At 46.2% G+C, this 19,266-nt stretch overlaps 1 protein-coding gene across 2 annotated transcripts; it reads left to right on the top strand.

Annotated features, from left to right (window-relative positions):
• Nucleotides 1–61: 61 nt before the first annotated feature.
• Nucleotides 62–18,325, top strand: LOC124137840 (ketosamine-3-kinase-like). Of its 2 annotated transcripts, none has more exons than XM_048385351.1 (10): nucleotides 62–152; nucleotides 1,403–1,586; nucleotides 3,082–3,165; nucleotides 4,572–4,672; nucleotides 8,682–8,841; nucleotides 10,063–10,113; nucleotides 10,278–10,419; nucleotides 11,437–11,611; nucleotides 14,144–14,261; nucleotides 17,584–18,325. In XM_048385351.1, exons 2-9 carry the CDS (start codon nucleotides 1,446–1,448, stop codon nucleotides 14,220–14,222), a joined length of 933 nt encoding a protein of 310 aa, XP_048241308.1. In that variant the 5' UTR covers nucleotides 62–152; nucleotides 1,403–1,445; the 3' UTR covers nucleotides 14,223–14,261; nucleotides 17,584–18,325. The 2 variants fall into 2 exon arrangements, with proteins under 2 accessions (XP_048241308.1, XP_048241307.1); XM_048385350.1 differs by having other exon boundaries at nucleotides 102–213.
• Nucleotides 18,326–19,266: the final 941 nt, after the last annotated feature.

Below are 19,266 nucleotides of genomic sequence, written 5' to 3'. Positions count from 1 at the left end.
GAGCTCCACCCCAACGCGATATGTTCGTACCTAGCTCTCTATAAGAGAGAGAGAGATATCGCTGTAAGGAGCTTGTTTTAGGGGGCGGCATTAGAACATTGCTTGTACAGGTTCGACTTGCTTCCGGATCCGCGGCGACAGCTTTGTCTAAAGTTGGTGTTTGTTTTGGTCATCTGTTTTTGTGTCTCTGTCAATGACAACAACTGTCATTAGGTGAGACCTTACTAGACGAATGCCTTAGTATATGGGGGATATAACGATATACGACAGTGCGATTTCCGGATCTTTTTTAGTTGTTTTTTTAATGAATTATGGGAATTATATTTACCAATTTTCAGCTGATGACAACTGTCATAATATGGTCGCAGGGTGAACCGACCTTTGACAAAATGGCCTATTTCGGCCTCATCTTCTTTGCCGAAATGACCCAGTTGAAAGAAACTGCAATGAATACAATAGAATTTAAAAAAAGGCATTTAAGATATAAAGTGACAAGTTTAAATAACATGACCATGTAACTATAATAATAATAACAAACTCGGACGAGTTATTATTATAAGTTACATGGTCCTGTGGTTTAACATCATCACTCTATATTTCAATCATCAATAATTAGTTGCACAATAGTGATCGAGTGAGTTTGGTTTAACGCCGCTTTTAACAGCATTCCAGTTATATCACGGCGTGTCAGCTTAATGTGGGAGGGAAGCCAGAAGTGATGCAGGTCTCAGACGTTTACCACTTCGGTGAAACCCACGGGCACAGGTATGGTGCTGACAAACCTAGAAACATAATTGGGGCAAAGGGGGATTTGAACCCTGAAATCCTATGTTTCTGGCGTGCCCAAGGGACGCAACTCTGCACAGCAAATCGCGGTGCCTTAGACGACTGGGCCACCCGTGACCCCCTTTAGAATCAGCCTCAGAACATCCGTGAACTTGAAACTGTCTTGTTTGCAGAATGGAATAACAATAATATGTTTACTCTGTTGACTGGCATTAAGGAAGTTCAAAGGCACTAAAATAATTAAACCAACAACAGTTCACTGATTGGTATTCGGAGAAGGTGTCAACAAGCTTGACACGAGTGGGTAGAACTCTTGACCCCAGCAGTGATAACCCACCGGACGCCCATTGTATAATTCCTATTTTTTAAATGACATTGTTATATACTTGTTACAACTGTTGCTCAATAAACCGTGTTTGCGTTTATATTCAAGATGGTATTTCTGTTTTCCAAAGTGTGCTGTAAGGCTGTTTTATTGTTGATAGTCCTTTTGGAGACATAAATCCAAAGTTAATTAATGCGAGCAAAGACGATTCACATTTTTCGCATTTAATTCACGCTCGCATTAATTTCAAAATTTACAGTAATACCAATAAATTGTTTTATACAATTTCAGCTTGAACTGAAAGAGCAAAGAATCGTGAGTGCCCTTGTAGGGTATGGAGGACATGTTGAAGAAGGAGCTGGCCACCTCTGTGCTGAAGAATACAGGGCGGGGTGGGGGAGGATGCGTCAATCAGGGCGTGGCATATGAGACTGATCAGGGTCTGGTCTTCGTCAAGATGAACAGTAAATCAGGGGTGATTAAACAATGTAATCCTTGTTTAACCTACCGTGAAAATGATGTCCAAGGGTTGCAAGATATGTATGAAATAAATGATGAGTGGGAGTTGTTTATCGTACAATAAAACACTGCAGGGAGAATAAACCATGAGCAGCCCTGAGTGGTTTATTCTCCCTACAGTGTTTTATTGTACACAACGGGTCACACCCATTGGGGAGGTAACACCCATGGTGTAGGTCACACCCGGGGAGATCACACCAATGGGGCAGGTCATTCCTTTGGGCAGACCACTCCAGTTGGGCAGATCACTCCCCTTTGACAGATCACTCCCCTTGGGTAGGTCACACCCATTGGGCAGGTTACTCCCCTTGGGCAGGTCACAACTATTGGACTGGTCACTCCCCTTGGGCAGCTCACTCCCCTTGGGAAGATCGCAACCACTGGGCAGATCACTACCATTGGGCAGATCACTACCATTGGGCAGGTCACTCCCCCTAGGCAGGTCACTCCTCTTGGGCAGATCACTCCCCTTGGACAGGTCACAACCATTGGGCAGATCACAACCCTTGGGCAGGTCACTCCCCTTGGGCATGTCACTCCTCTTGGGCAGATCACTCCCCTTGGGCAGATCACTACCATTGGGCAGGTCACTCCTCTTGGGCAGGTCATTCCCCTTGGGCAGGTCACTACCATTGGGCAGGGCACTCCCCTTGGGCATGTCACTCCCCTTGGGCAGGTCACAACCATTGGGCAGGTCACAACCCTTGGGCAGGTCACAACCATTGGGCAGGTCACTACCATTGGGCAGGTCACAATCATCGGGTAGGTCACTACCATTGGGCAGATCACAATCATGGGGTAGGTCACTACCATTGGGCAGATCACAACCCTTGGGCAGGTCACTACCATTGGGCAGGTCACAACCATTGCGAAGATCACAACCCTTGGGCTTCACTACCATTGGGCAGATCACAATCATCGGGTAGGTCACTACCATTGCGCAGATCACAACCCTTGGGCAGGTCACAACCATTGGGCAGATCACAATCATCGGGTAGGTCACCACCATTGGGCAGATCACAATCCTTGGGCAGGTCACTCCAGTTGGGCAGATCACTACCATTGGGCAGATCACAATCATCGGGTAGGTCACCACCATTGGGCTGATCACAACCCTTGGGCAGGTCACTCCAGTTGGGCAGATCACTACCATTCGGCAGATCACTCCCCTTGGGCAGATCACTACCATTGGGCAGGTCACAACCATTGGGCAGATCACTACAATTGGGCAGATCGCAAACATCGGGCAGATCACTACCATTCGGCAGGTCACAGCCATTGGGCAGATCACTCCAGTTGGGTCAGTTCACTGTCTTTCTGTCATAGGCCTCTGGTCCTGCTACAATCTTGCTGCACATTTGATGCATGTCTGAATGTCTGTTCCCTGTCTCTCATGTCTCAGACAGTCTCTCTGTCTCACTTTCTCCTCATGTAACACTTTGCTGTTCCAGGCTCGGAAGATGTTCGATGGAGAGTTTGCGAGTCTTGTAGCCCTGCACACAGCGGATGAAGTGAGAGTACCAAAACCCATCAAGGTAGGATTTGTTTGTTTGTTTGTTTGTTGTTTAATGCCGCGCTCAGCAATATTCCAGCTATATGATGGCGGTCTGTAAATAATCGAGTCTGGACCAGAAAATCCAGTGATTGATATCATGAGTATCGATCCAAACAATTGCATCAACCAAGTCAGAGAGCCTGACCACCCGATCCTGTTAGTCGCCTTTTACGGCAAGCATGGGTTGCTGAAGACCAAAGGTAGGAAGTGTCTCATCAGGAATATTGCGGGGATGATGAACCTTAAACTGCTTGTTATGAACTACAAAATATATATTTCTCAGTGGCCTACTTCTATAGACCTCCGTGGTCTAGTGGATAGAGGTTCTGCCTGAGGAGCGGAAGTTTGGTCATGCAATCCTTGGCCGTGTCATAGGTAAAATATGTTGAAATATGGTACTTGTTGTTACCCTGGCTGTCAGCTTGAAGGAGATAAAACAATGATCGGTCAGCTTGGAGTCAGTACACTGTGTCTGAGTGGGGTATTCATGTATTTCAGTGGCATGGTGTTTTAAGTGGGATAGCACTATAGAACCAGTATTAATCAAGAGTATTACAAGCAAACACAAAAATAAACACACACACATGCATGCATGTTGCTATATAAGGGTAATATTCTTGAACACAACGCTAAACCCCATTTCACCTCACTTATCCTATAGATCTATCTACCGCAGCCATTAATGGAAGAAATAACAAATAATGTTGAAAGGTGCATGGCAAAATTCCAAACATTATTGTTCAAAATATTATACTGAAACATAAACAAAGGTCTTAATCCGAAGCAGAAAGTAAGACTAGATGACTTGTTTTACCTGTAACTACAGTAACTGTTGTTTCTGGTTAGTTTGGCACAGGGTTTGGGGTCCATAGCTCCTTTTACAATATCCTTTAATTTACAGCCTATCGACCCATGAAGATCCGGGACAGAATAGGTCTCCAGCAACCCATGCTTGCAGTAAAAAGTGACTATGCATATATGCTTGTCGTAAGAGGCGACTAATGGGGTCGGGTGGTCAGGCTCGCTGACTTGGTTGATGCATGTCATCGTATCCCAATTGCGTGGATCGATGCTCATGATGTCAATCATTGTATTGTCTGTTCCAGACTCGATTATTTACAGACCGCTGTCATATAGCTGAGTGCGGCGTTAAACAACAAACAGAACAAAATACAGCCTATGATCTAGGTGGCACTGTCGTACTAATACTGCCCAACTCTCCTACACAGACCTTGCACAGTCATTGAGCTAGACTTCTTAGATTTCTCTGCCTCCTCAGGAAGAAACTCTTTCCCAGATATGATATAAAGAAAGTAAAGTTTTTCCAAAAGGTATGAGTGTGTTTGTTCTATGTTCATGGTGTTAGTCCATGTTGCTGTGTTTTAGGTGCTGACGAACCCTGAGGGCGGCGCCTTGTTGGTCATGGAGTATCTGGACATGCGGAGTCTCTCCTCCCACTCCGCCGCACTCGGCCAACAGCTAGCTAGGTATGTCTTGAACAGTCTCTCTCTCTTTCCCGATCCGCCACACTCGGCCAACAGCTAGCTAGGTATGTCTTGAACAGTCTCTCTCTCCTCCCACTCCGAGGTGCTCGGCCAACAGCTAGCTAGGTATGTCTTGGACAGTCTCTCTCTCTCCTCCCACTCCGCCACACTCGGCCAACAACTAGCTAGGTATGTCTTGGACAGTCTCTCTCTCTCCTCCAAATTCGCGGTGCTCGGCCAACAACTAGCTAGGTATGTCTTGGACAGTCTCTCTCTCTCCTCCCACTCCGCCGCACTCGGCCAACAACTAGCTAGGTATGTCTTGGACAGTCTCTCTCTCTCCTCCCACTCCGCCGCACTCGGCCAACAACTAGCTAGGTATGTCTTGGACAGTCTCTCTCTCTCCTCCCACTTCGCGGTGCTCGGCCAACAGCTAGCTAGGTATGTCTTGGACAGTCTCTCTCTCTCCTCCCACTCCGCGGTGCTCGGCCAACAACTAGCTAGGTATGTCTTGGACAGTCTCTCTCTCTCCTCCCACTCCGCGGTGCTCGGCCAACAACTAGCTAGGTATGTCTTGGACAGTCTCTCTCTCTCCTCCCACTCCGCGGTGCTCGGCCAACAACTAGCTAGGTATGTCTTGAACAGTCTCTCTCTCCTCCCACTCCGCAGTGCTCGGCCAACAGCTAGCTAGGTATGTCTTGGACAGTCTCTCTCTCTCCTCCCACTCCGCCGCACTCGGCCAACAGCTAGCTAGGTATGTCTTGGACAGTCTCTCTCTCTCCTCCCACTCCGCCGCACTCGGCCAACAGCTAGCTAGGTATGTCTTGGACAGTCTCTCTCTCTCCTCCCACTCCGCGGTGCTCGGCCAACAGCTAGCTACGTATGTCTTGGACAGTCTCTCTCTCTCCTCCCACTCCGCCGCACTCGGCCAACAGCTAGCTAGGTATGTCTTGGACAGTCTCTCTCTCTCCTCCCACTCCGCCGCACTCGGCCAACAACTAGCTAGGTATGTCTTGGACAGTCTCTCTCTCTCCTCCCACTCCGCCGCACTCGGCCAACAGCTAGCTAGGTATGTCTTGGACAGTCTCTCTCTCTCCTCCCACTCCGCGGTGCTCGGCCAACAGCTAGCTAGGTATGTCTTGGACAGTCTCTCTCTCTCCTCCCACTCCGCCGCACTCGGCCAACAGCAAGCTAGGTATGTCTTGGACAGTCTCTCTCTCTCCTCCCACTCCGCCGCACTCGGCCAACAACTAGCTAGGTATGTCTTGGACAGTCTCTCTCTCTCCTCCCACTCCGCCGCACTCGGCCAACAGCTAGCAAGGTATGTCTTGGACAGTCTCTCTCTCTCCTCCCACTCCGCCACACTCGGCCAACAGCTAGCTAGGTATGTCTTGGACAGTCTCTCTCTCTCCTCCCACTCCGCCGCACTCGGCCAACAACTAGCTAGGTATGTCTTGGACAGTCTCTCTCTCTCCTCCCACTCCGCCACACTCGGCCAACAGCTAGCTAGGTATGTCTTGGACAGTCTCTCTCTCTCCTCCCACTCCGCCGCACTCGGCCAGCAACTAGCTAGGTATGTCTTGGACAGTCTCTCTCTCTCCTCCCACTCGGCCACACTCGGCCAACAACTAGCTAGGTATGTCTTGGACAGTCTCTCTCTCTCCTCCCACTCCGCCGCACTCGGCCAACAACTAGCTAGGTATGTCTTGGACAGTCTCTCTCTCTCCTCCCACTCCGCCACACTCGGCCAACAGCTAGCTAGGTATGTCTTGGACAGTCTCTCTCTCTCCTCCCACTCCGCCTCACTCGGCCAACAGCTAGCTAGGTATGTCTTGGACAGTCTCTCTCTCTCCTCCCACTCTGCGGTGCTCAGCCAACAGCTAGCTACGTATGTCTTGGACAGTCTCTCTCTCTCCTCCCACTCCGTAGTGCTCGGCCAACAGCTAGCTAGGTATGTCTTGGACAGTCTCTCTCTCTCCTCCCACTCCGCCGCACTAGGCCAACAACTAGCTAGGTATGTCTTGGACAGTCTCTCTCTCTCCTCCCACTCCGCGGTGCTCGGCCAACAACTAGCTAGGTATGTCTTGGACAGTCTCTCTCTCTCCTCCCACTCCGCGGTGCTCGGCCAACAACTAGCTAGGTATGTCTTGGACAGTCTCTCTCTCTCCTCCCACTCCGCGGTGCTCGGCCAACAACTAGCTAGGTATGTCTTGGACAGTCTCTCTCTCTCCTCCCACTCCGAGGTGCTCGGCCAACAGCTAGCTAGGTATGACTTGGACAGTCTCTCTCTTACCTCCCACTCCGCCGCACTCGGCCAACAACTAGCTAGGTATGTCTTGGACAGTCTCTCTCTCTCCTCCCACTCCGCCGCACTCGGCCAACAACTAGCTAGGTATGTCTTGGACAGTCTCTCTCTCTCCTCCCACTTCGCGGTGCTCGGCCAACAACTAGCTAGGTATATCTTGGACAGTCTCTCTCTCTCCTCCCACTCCGCCGCACTCGGCCAACAACTAGCTAGGTATGTCTTGGACAGTCTCTCTCTCTCCTCCCACTTCGCGGTGCTCGGCCAACAACTAGCTAGGTATGTCTTGGACAGTCTCTCTCTCTCCTCCCACTCCGCGGTGCTCGGCCAACAACTAGCTAGGTATGTCTTGGACAGTCTCTCTCTCTCCTCCCACTCCGCGGTGCTCGGCCAACAGCTAGCTAGGTATGTCTTGGACAGTCTCTCTCTCTCCTCCCACTTCGCGGTGCTCGGCCAACAACTAGCTAGGTATGTCTTGGACAGTCTCTCTCTCTCCTCCCACTCCGCCGCACTCGGCCAACAACTAGCTAGGTATGTCTTGGACAGTCTCTCTCTCTCCTCCCACTTCGCGGTGCTCGGCCAACAACTAGCTAGGTATGTCTTGGACAGTCTCTCTCTCTCCTCCCACTCCGCGGTGTTCGGCCAACAACTAGCTAGGTATGTCTTGGACAGTCTCTCTCTCTCCTCCCACTTCGCGGTGCTCGGCCAACAACTAGCTAGGTATGTCTTGGACAGTCTCTCTCTCTCCTCCCACTCCGCGGTGCTCGGCCAACAACTAGCTAGGTATGTCTTGGACAGTCTCTCTCTCTCCTCCCACTCCGAGGTGCTCGGTCAACAACTAGCTAGGTATGTCTTGGACAGTCTCTCTCTCTCCTCCCACTCCGCCGCACTCGGCCAACAACTAGCTAGGTATGTCTTGGACAGTCTCTCTCTCTCCTCCCACTTCGCGGTGCTCGGCCAACAACTAGCTAGGTATGTCTTGGACAGTCTCTCTCTCTCCTCCCACTCCGCCGCACTCGGCCAACAACTAGCTAGGTATGTCTTGGACAGTCTCTCTCTCTCCTCCCACTTCGCGGTGCTCGGCCAACAACTAGCTAGGTATGTCTTGGACAGTCTCTCTCTCTCCTCCCACTCCGCGGTGCTCGGCCAACAACTAGCTAGGTATGTCTTGAACAGATTCTCTCTCTCTCCTCCCACACCGCCACACTCGGCCAACAACTAGCTAGGTATGTCTTGGACAGTCTCTCTCTCTCCTCTCATTCCGAGGGGCTCGGCAAACAGCTAGCTTGGTATTATTTTGAGCTTTTAAACATTATGCAAAATTATGCAAATATTTAATAGTTAATTTCACACCATATCTTCATGTGCCGCCGTAGCTGAGGTTGATAATTACACGTCCTCAAATCAAACGATGCGGGTTCAAACCCCACTGTTTTCGAAAAAAATTAGAAATTATTTACTTGTTAATAAATGCCAAAAATAGTTCCGTCTATTCCAAGTGGAAATTAATTCAAATGTTGGTTCAAGATAATGTATAGTTGACAAACAACTCTCCATTCCTGAAAAATAATTGAGCGCTCAGACAATAGAATGACGTCTCAGATGTGTTTAGATATGTACACAAACAATTGGTTTACCTTGATACGAAATAAAATATTGATGCACATTATGAATGCTGAGGATGTTCTACATGTCTGTATGCTGTTCCAGACTTCACCAACAGAATGCTGGGATAGGTCAGCGGATGCTAAAGGAACAGCAATCTGTGCACAGAAACTCGGATCTCAATTACGTCGACAAGTTTGGGTTTGATGTGGAGACCTGTTGCGGGTATCTTCCTCAAAGTAACGCTTGGACAGACAGCTGGATGGTGAGTAGTGCTTGGACAGACACCTACGTGGTAAATAACACATGGACAGACACATAGGTGGTACATAACACATGGACAGACATTACAGTGATAAATAACACATGGACAGACACCTAGGTGGTAAATAACAATTGGACAGACACCTAGGTGGTAAATAACTAGTGGACAGACACCTAGGTGGTAAATAACACATGGACAGACACCTAGATGGTAAATAACACATGGACAGACACCTAGGTGGTAAATAACATGTGGACAGACACCTAGATGGTAAATAACACGTGGACAGACACCTAAATGGTAAATAACATGTGGACAGACACCTAGATGGTAAATAACACATTGACAGACACCTAGATGGTAAATAACATGGGGACAGACGCCTAGATGGTAAATAACATGTGGACAGACACCTAGATGTTAAATAACATGTGGACAGACACCTAGATGGTAAATAACACATGGACAGACATCTAGATGGTAAATAACACGTGGACAGACACCTAGATCGTAAATAACATGTGGACAGACGCCTAGGTGGTAAATAACACATGGACAGACACCTAGATGGTAAATAACACGTGGACAGACACCTAGATGGTAAATAACACGTGGACAGACACCTAGATGGTAAATAACACATAGACAGACACCTAGATTGTAAATAACACATGGACAGACACCTAGATGGTTAATAACCCTTGAACAGTCAGCTGTGTGGTTACTCTTGATATGTATATCCCAAAGATGACAAGGCTTTTGTAGAGACATCCAGACACAGACACTTTCTACCTTGTCTTATTGATCTCACATTGTAAACATTGTAAAATTAGGGACTGATTTAAATACTGTAAATCTTGATATTAACGCGAGCGTGAATTAAATGCGAAAAATGCGAGTGGTCTTTGCTCGCATTGTTAAACATCGCATTTATATCAACAATAAGACATTTTGGATAGCAGAAATACCAACTTAGACATACGCTAATGTCTAATGATTAATGTAAGGATGGATTAAGGTGAGGATTCTCCTGTAAACCTGACAGAGGACATTTTGTTTAGATATAAATCCACTGATGCTTGAGAGGAGAGGGTGTCGCATTCATATTGAGTCGCATTTTTGGCTAGGGGCCAGCGGTCGCATTCTTTTGGAGACGCATTAATTTCACGTTTTACAGTATTCCTTTAGTGTCGAATCTAATTTCATTTTATTTACTTTCAGCAATTTTATGCCCAAAAAATTGAAGAACAAATCCAGATGCTTGAATCTGAGGTGAGACCTGCTACATCACTGATAGTATTGAGTGAGAGAGGGAGAGATACATATCTGAACACTTGCAAATTTAATGATAACACTTTTTATGGAGGAAATTATGTTTGTTCATGTATGCCTTATTAAATAACCATGGTTACTATTTGCTGATTGATTGCTTTCAGTACAGAGACAAAGGCGCTCGGGAACTGTGGTCACAGATTCTTCCCAGCTTGTCGAAGCTGTTTGATGGCCTTGACATTCAACCAGCTTTGCTACACGGAGACCTATGGGGTGGGAATGTTGGACAGCTGTCGGACAGACCGGGTACTCCTTATTACTAACAGTGTTCCACCCATGTGTGTTGAGTGTGTATTAGTTTTAGGATTAAGTTTACAGGCATCAGCATCTTTGTTGTTGATAATCATCACATTCGTGATCATATACTACTCAAGAGAAGTTAAGGACCATGCGCACTAGTAGTGGGACGATTCACCAATGTATTAGTGGATTTGATGCTAAAAAGGTGCGATTTTAGGGTGTGTAAGAAACAGATTACTGCACTCGTTCCTGTCATATTCCATTAAATATTTTATCTTAAATCAACTCGTAAGCTAAATTGACAGACAATCATGTAGTATTCTCTACTTGTTTTTTATGTGTCAGTAAGCCAGCTCATTGGAAGTGGATGCAGTGAAAACACACTAGGCCCACTTGCACAAAGCGATAGCGCTAAGATGATCGCAACTCCCATACTTTAACATAGGCTTAAGATAATAATAACGCTAAGATTGCTTTGTGCAAGTGGGCCCTGGTCTTAGCATGCATCTGAATTGAAAGTGATAGTCCTCAGAGAACACCTTGTTGGATATGAGGCTGCTTTGTTGTATTTGTTATACAATATTACCAATATATTCACGGATTTATCCCACGCTGCCAAACTGTGTGCTTGGCAGTCCAATTGGGAAACAAATGATTTTTTATTGTTCTTTTTTTTTTAGTTTCAATGGTATTTTAACATTGTACTTGGACATTGCATGCAATTTGTTAATGTAACATTAAGCTGTTCTCATTTGGAACTTTTTACTGACATAAGTGGGGCGGTCGGGTAGCCTAGTGGTTTAAGCGTCCGCTCGTCACGCTGAAGACCCGGATCCGATTCCCGACATGGGTACAATTTGTGAAGCCCATTTCTGGTGTCCCCCGCCGTGATACTGCTGAAATATTGCTAAAAGCGGCGTAAAACCATACTCACTCACTACTGACACAAGTTGCAGACTTGGGGCCAAATACTGGCCTCTGAGCATGTCTTGATAAGTGCCTAAACGTGTGCTTTATCTTCAGTGATCTTCGACCCCTGCAGTTTCTATGGGCACGCTGAGTTTGACCTGGGAATATGCAACATGTTTGGTGGGTTTAACTCTGCATTCTTCAACAACTACTTCAAGGTCCTGCCCAAACAGCCAGGCTATGAGACGCGACTCCAGCTGTATCTGCTCTTCCACAACCTCAACCACTGGTACGTTCACTTCCTTAACCTCAACCACTGGTACGTTCACTTCCTTAACCTCAACCACTGGTATGTTCACTTCCTTAACCTCAACCACTGGTACGTTCACTTCCCTAACCTCAACCACTGGTACGTTCACTTCCACAACCTCAACCACTGGTACGTTCACTTCCTTAACCTCAAGCACTGGTACGTTCTCGTCCATAACCTCAACCACTGGTACGTTCACTTCCTTAACCTCAACCACTGGTACGTTCACTTCCTTAACCTCAAGCACTGGTATGTTCACTTCCCTAACCTCAAGCACTGGTACGTTCACTTTCATAACCTCAAGCACTGGTACGTTCACTTCCTTAACCTCAAGCACTGGTACGTTCACTTCCACAACCTCAACCACTGGTATGTTCACTTCCACAACCTCAACCACTGGTACTTTCACTTCCCTAACCTCAAGCACTGGTACGTTCACTTCCATAACCTCAAGCACTGGTACATTCACTTCCATAACCTCAAGCACTGGTATGTTCTCTTCCCTAACCTCAACCACTGGTACGTTCACTTCCCTAACCTCAACCACTGGTACATTCACTTCCTTAACCTCAAGCACTGGTACGTTCACTTCCATAACCTCAAGCTCTGGTATGTTCACTTCCCTAACCTCAAGCACTGGTACGTTCACTTCCATAACCTCAAGCACTGGTACGTTCACTTCCTTAACCTCAAGCACTGGTATGTTCACTTCCCTAACCTCAAGCACTGGTACGTTCACTTCCCTAACCTCAACCACTGGTACATTCACTTCCTTAACCTCAAGCACTGGTACGTTCACTTCCATAACCTCAAGCACTGGTATGTTCACTTCCCTAACCTCAAGCACTGGTACGTTCACTTCCATAACCTCAACCACTGGTACGTTCACTTCCTTAACCTCAAGCACTGGTATGTTCACTTCCCTAACCTCAACCACTGGTACTTTCACTTCCCTAACCTCAAGCACTGGTACGTTCACTTCCACAACCTCAAGCACTGGTACTTTCACTTCCCTAACCTCAAGCACTGGTACGTTCACTTCCTTAACCTCAAGCACTGGTACGTTCACTTCCTTAACCTCAAGCACTGGTATGTTCACTTCCCTAACCTCAACCACTGGTACGTTCACTTCCCTAACCTCAACCACTGGTACATTCACTTCCTTAACCTCAACCACTGGTACGTTCACTTCCATAACCTCAAGCACTGGTATGTTCACTTCCCTAACCTCAAGCACTGGTACGTTCACTTCCATAACCTCAAGCACTGGTACGTTCACTTCCTTAACCTCAAGCACTGGTACGTTCACTTCCATAATCTCAAGCACTGGTACGTTCACTTCCACAACCTCAACCACTGGTACTTTCACTTCCCTAACCTCAAGCACTGGTACGATCACTTCCACAACCTCAAGCACTGGTACTTTCACTTCCCTAACCTCAAGCACTGGTACGTTCACTTCCTTAACCTCAAGCACTGGTACGTTCACTTCCTTAACCTCAAGCACTGGTACGTTCACTTCCCTAACCTCAACCACTGGTACGTTCACTTCCCTAACCTCAAGCACTGGTACGTTCACTTCCACAACCTCAACCACGGGTATGTTCACTTCCACAACCTCAACCACTGGCACGTTCACTTCCATAACCTCAACCACTGGTACGTTCACTTCCTTAACCTCAACCACTGGTACGTTCACTTCCACAACCTCAACCACTGGTACGTTCACCTCCTTAACCTCAACCACTGGTATGTTCACTTCCATAACCTCAACCACTGGTATGTTCACTTACATAACCTCAAGCACTGGTATGTTCACTTCCTTAACCTCAACCACTGGTAAGTTCAATTCCTTAACCTCAACCACTGGCACGTTCACTTCCATAACCTCAACCACTGGTACGTTCACTTCCTTAACCTCAACCACTGGTACGTTCACTTCCACAACCTCAACCACTGGTACGTTCACCTCCTTAACCTCAAGCACTGGTACGTTCACTTCCATAGCCTCAACCACTGGTATGTTCACTTACATAACCTCAAGCACTGGTATGTTCACTTCCTTAACCTCAAGCACTGGTATGTTCACTTCCTTAACCTCAACCACTGGTGCGTTCACTTCCATAACCTCAACCACTGGTACGTTCACTTCCTTAACCTCAACCACTGGTACGTTCACTTACTTAACCTCAAGCACTGGTACGTTCACTTCTATAACCTCCACCACATTCAAGATTCACAAGAGTATTTTTTTTTCTAATAATTCCTTCATATAATGCTGTGAGTGGTTTCAGTGCAATATAAATTTATTTTCTTATTTGTTTTAATCGTTTTCAGCAAGATGAATTCTGACCTGGAACAATATGTCATTTTAACTGCAAACATTTCTTTTTGTTTGGATGGGGTGGGGTGGATTTTTTTTACATTTAAGAAAGGGTATGTGTGGCCACCCGAGAACCCCTCTCCAAGATTTGCCTCTACTATTTTGTCTGTATATTCTTCTCTCTGCAGGAATCATTTTGGAAGCACTTACAGAGGCTCTTCCATGGGAATACTCAAACACTTGGTCAAAGAGCTGAAGAAAAGTTGAGGTGCCATCGTGTCGACAAATACTACAGACTTATGTTTTGTATGTTGAAGCATTAGTAATGAGGATTTTTTTTATGGGCCATTAGTTTACTGATTTTCTCTAGGAATCATTTAGTGGACTTGATTATATATTTAAACAGTCTCAAATGCCTACCTCCGTGCATTTTACATGACTTTCTTTAAATTTGATTTGATTGAAGAGAATTGTTAAAGCATTAATTTAGTTTTGTTAAATGGTATTTTTTTTGTGTATGCTTTTATTAGTGTGAATCACATGTATCTGTTTGACTGTTCGACTATATACAAGGTATTTGAGTAACTAAATCCGTTTTCATATTTATTAAAAGACAAGTATAGTAAGCATAGCACTTCACAGATTTTAGAGCTTTAAGGCATGTTTAATCACTAATGTTTGACCAAAATAAAAAAAATTAGAAAAAGAGAATAGTGTAAAACAGACAATAAAACATGATAGGCTAAATGATTGGAACACATCTACCACGGGGGTTAAAACTGGCTACCTGATTTTGTCAAGATGGAAAATTTTAACGATCAGTCACCCTATTTCCAGCTCAGATTTTTTAATCGCATCACAGGGTTTTTCTGTCTGCTCAGCCTTTCAATTACCATATCCACAACTTATGCCAAAAATTAGTCTACTCAGGGGATTCAAGTGTGATGCCTCCCAGAGATACGGCCAGGTGCAGTGATATGTGTGTGTGTGTGTGTGTGTGTGTGCGTGTGTGTAACTGTTTGTGTGTGTGTAACTGTGTGATGTGTGTGTGTCTGTAACTGTGTGTGTGTGTATCTGTTTGTCAGTTGTGTGTGTGTGTGTAACTGTGTCGTGTGTGTGTATCTATGTTTGTCAGTTGTGTGTGTGTGTAACTGTGTGGCGTGTGTGTCTGTTACTGTGTGGTGTGTGTGTATCTATGTTTGTCAGGTGTGTGTGTGTGTGTAACTTTGTGGCGTACGTGTGTCTATGTTTGTGAGGTGTGTGTGTGTATGTGTGTGTAACTGTGGTGTGTGTGTATCTCTGTTTGTCAATTGTGTGTGTGTGTGTCTGTAACTGTGGTGTGTGTGTATCTCTGTTTGTACGTTTGTATGTGTGTGTGGTGGGGGGAGGAGGGGGGAAGGGGTGTATGTTTGTATGTGTGTGTGGTGGGGGGGGGGCGGGGGGAGGAGGGGGAAAGGGGTGTACGTTTGTATGTGTGTGTGGTGGGGGGAGGGGGAAAGGGGTGTACGTTTGTGTGTGTGGTGGGGGGGGGGGGGGGGAGGAGGGGGAAAGGGGTGTACGTTTGTATGTGTGTGTGGTGGGGGGAGGGGGGGAAAGGGGTGTACGTTTGTATGTGTTTGTGGGGGGGGGGAAGGGGTGTACGTTTGTATGTATGTGTGTGTGGTGGGGGGGGGGGGGGGGGGGAGGAGGGGGAAGGGGTGTACGTTTGTATGTGTGTGTGTGTTGTGGTGGGGGGAGGAGGGGGGAAGGGGTGTACGTTTGTATGTGTGTGTTGGGGGAGGGGGGAAGGGGTGTACGTTTGTATGTATGTGTGTGTGGTGGGGGGGGGGGGGGGGGAGGAGGGGGAAGGGGTGTACGTTTGTATGTGTGTGTGTGTGGTGGGGGGAGGGGGAAAGGGTTGTACGTTTGTATGTGTGTGTGGTGGGGGGGGGGGGGGAGGGGGGAAGGGGTGTACGTTTGTATGTATGTGTGTGTGGTGGGGGGAGGGGGAAAGGGTTGTACGTTTGTATGTGTGTGTGGTGGGGGGGGGGGGGAGGGGGAAAGGGGTGTACGTTTGTATGTGTGTGTGGTGGGGGGGGGGGAGGGGGAAAGGGGTGTACGTTTGTATGTGTGTGTGGTGGGGGGGGGGGGGGGAGGGGGAAAGGGGTGTACGTTTGTATGTGTGTGTGGTGGGGGGGGGGGGGAGGGGGAAAGGGGTGTACGTTTGTATGTGTGTGTGTGTGGTGGGGGGGGGGAGGGGGAAAGGGGTGTACGTTTGTATGTGTGTGTGGTGGGGGGGGGGGGGAGGGGGAAAGGGGTGTACGTTTGTATGTGTGTGTGGTGGGGGGGGGGGAGGGGGAGAGGGGTGTACGTTTGTATGTGTGTGTGGTGGGGAGAGGGGGGAGGAGGGGGGAAGGGGTGTACGTTTGTATGTGTGTGTGGTGGGGGGAGGAGGGGGGAAGGGGTGTACGTTTGTATGTGTGTGTGGTGGGGGGGGGGGGGGGAAGGGGTGTACGTTTGTATGTGTGTGTGGTGGGGGGGGGGGAGGGGGGAAGGGGTGTACGTTTGTATGTGTCATCCACGATCTGTTTATAACTCGTGTGTCACTAACATGCAGTATGTACATGAGCTGATCAGACAGCTCCTAAAATCCTGTACACCCCTCTATTCACCCATGTAAGTATGAAACATCAGCACTAGAGAAAAATAGTCTGGATTGTCCACAAAAACGGATTCCATTGCCAAAATGGCAGTGAAAATTATATTAATGGATCACTGAAAATCAGTTATGACACCAGATGTTCGTAAACAAATTAAATGTATTGCGCAGCTGATGTATTTTATTCAACAATTCTTTTTGTGTCATCAATCTTGATGACATCAGATCATACGGGCAGATCAATCATGTGATAACACCCATCCAAGTGCATCTTCCTGAGGCAAGAGAGTTAACTGACTTTAAAAGTCCAGTTTCCACCCTTGCCGAACTAGGCTGGAATTCCTGGGCTCGATCATAGCGCCACCAGTGGCTATTCCGAGTTATGTCCCTTCTATGCCTCTCCTATGGACCAATCAGATTCCACCTCTCGTATCACTTGCATTTGCTTCAAACAAAATTGCGGCTCCCGGTGGAGACGATCTGATCGATAATCAAGATCTATTTTGTGATTAAAGGGGTCGTTCATCGCAAAGTGCATCAAATCACGTGAGCACCTTGATTAAAAACATGAAAACGAGTTGGCGGTGCACACGCTTTGCAAATTTTGCAATTGACTGAAATCTGCATGACAGTTTACAAACCGGATTTCGATTCCGTTGCGCGATTTTGATTGGACTATGAATAGACTCGTTAGTCCAGCCAAAATGTAACTCCATAATACCAGCTTATTTCGGCAAGGGTGGAAACTGGACTTTTATAGTCGGTAAAGTCCCTTGCCTCGTGAAGATGGCATCCAAATGAAGTTCGAGGGGGTATGTAGAGCCGGTACATTCTTCCATATGTCTGTACGTCACGTTTCAACTCTTTTTAGAATTTTTTAGAATAATATCTTGAAGACACCACGGTTGGGTGGGGACTTTCATCTCATGTTGCAATTGACACAAGTATGATAATTATCTTCACCATGATTGTAAGTCAGATTTATTTCAGGGAAATCAAATATCTCCTGAGGCCTGCTACAAGACACTTCATTTGATATTCCTGGGAGAGGAGCGAATCCATCCGGGATCAAGACATTGTGTGCCCTGTGTGAAAGCTAGATTTTGACTGTCTAGTCAGTGTAATTATAAACTGTTAAACTGATAGACTATACAGCATTAGATTTATGTAAGCTGACAACCACACTGGGTTTAAAATTACTTGAATCCTTCCTGCTGTGTCTGCCACTTAGCCTAAGTCTAGTCCTCTGTTAGGCCATCCATATGTTTTGTTTCTTGTGTTTTGTTTCTCATCTCCAGCCTCAACCAGCAAGAGAGCAGGCAGGCAATTTTTTTTGATAAAAAATAAAAATATTAAAAACTGTTTATCATTAACATGATTAATTGTGTAACATATTTTATTACTTTTTAAAGTTTAGAACACTTTTTACCAGTCTTTATTTAAGTTAATTTATGACGTAGACCAAGTTGCTTTGCTTAAGAATTTTTAAGAAATGTAGCTGTTGAAAGATCAAACTGTCCTGGGTTTTTTAAAGTGTGCAATGATAGTAGTATTTTTTTTATCACATTGGGTGGAAAAAATTTCAAAGGGCAGAGAAAATTGGATAAGATTTTTTTATTAATTCACGGCAGAATGATTTGTTTGTTTGTTTGTTGTTTAACGCCGCACTCAGCAATATTCCAGCTATATGACAGCAGTCTGTAAAATAATCGAGTCTGGACCAGACAATCCAGTGATTGACATCATGAGCATCGATCCACGCCATTGGGATCGATGACATATATAAACAAAGTCAGCTAGCCAGACCACCCGATCCCGTTACTCGCCTTTTACGACAAGCATAGTCACCTTTTACGGCAAGCATGGGTTGCTGAAGACCTATTCTACCCCGGAATCTTCACGGGTCCAAGGCAGAATGAAGATCCAGGGGTAGGAGATGGGAAATACAGAAGCAAATAGCGACAGTCTGATAGATGTTTGGGTCTGATTGAGTGCTTGCGCCCCCTAGTGGTTAAAACGACCATCTGTTGTGCCAAAACCCTTAGTGTCGTGGTCACATCCTGTGATGCCCATTCATGCCCCTCCCAGCTGCGATACTGCTGCAATGTTATTAACAATATAAGCCACTGTAAGACGTGATGTGGGTTGTTAATGACAATTAATATATTGTGCTTTACGTGTCGAGGTGTGGTTGTTTTTTGTGTTGTTATTTATGACACTGCATATTTGTTTGTTTTGTTTCAATTTGTTATAAATCAGAGGAAAACGATATAAATAAAAATGTGTTTGAAGGGAGACAACTCCTGTTATCTTGTTACAGTATCTGTAGATGACAGTTGGCCGGATGTAATTAATATTGTTTGATTTAGGGCTGGGCCGGGTAACTCGGGTACCTGGGTCGGGTGGGTATTGAGTAGGACCCGGGTACCCACAGAACTACTCGACCCGTGGTTAGTCATGTGATTATATAATTGTTTAACGGCAAAAATTATCTAGAACTCTATGGTTACACTATAAGTGATAATTGTTCACATTTCTTTCTGACTTTGCTCACATTCCTTCTGACTTTATATGTTTGCATAATGATAAAACATCTGTAAACTTCAGTGTATGCATGACCAGATCGGTTTATACGTGTATCTTAATTTATTTTGACAGGAGTACGGTCAATCT

This window comes from Haliotis rufescens, unplaced genomic scaffold (assembly GCF_023055435.1).
Source record: "Haliotis rufescens isolate VD_foot unplaced genomic scaffold, xgHalRufe1.0.p SCAF_57, whole genome shotgun sequence".
Classification (NCBI taxonomy): Eukaryota; Metazoa; Mollusca; class Gastropoda; order Lepetellida; family Haliotidae; genus Haliotis; species Haliotis rufescens.
This window is presented reverse-complemented; position numbering and strand designations above follow the sequence as displayed.

Bases quoted from the DNA above. Each gene is read 5' to 3' on its own strand.
- LOC124137840 (XM_048385351.1), top strand. From the start codon at position 1,446: ATGGAGGACATGTTGAAGAAGGAGCTGGCCACCTCTGTGCTGAAGAAT. The intron at 4,673-8,681 runs GTATGTCTTGAA...ATGCTGTTCCAG, and splicing joins CTCGGCCAACAGCTAGCTAG to ACTTCACCAACAGAATGCTG. The intron at 11,612-14,143 runs GTACGTTCACTT...TTCTCTCTGCAG, and splicing joins TTCCACAACCTCAACCACTG to GAATCATTTTGGAAGCACTT.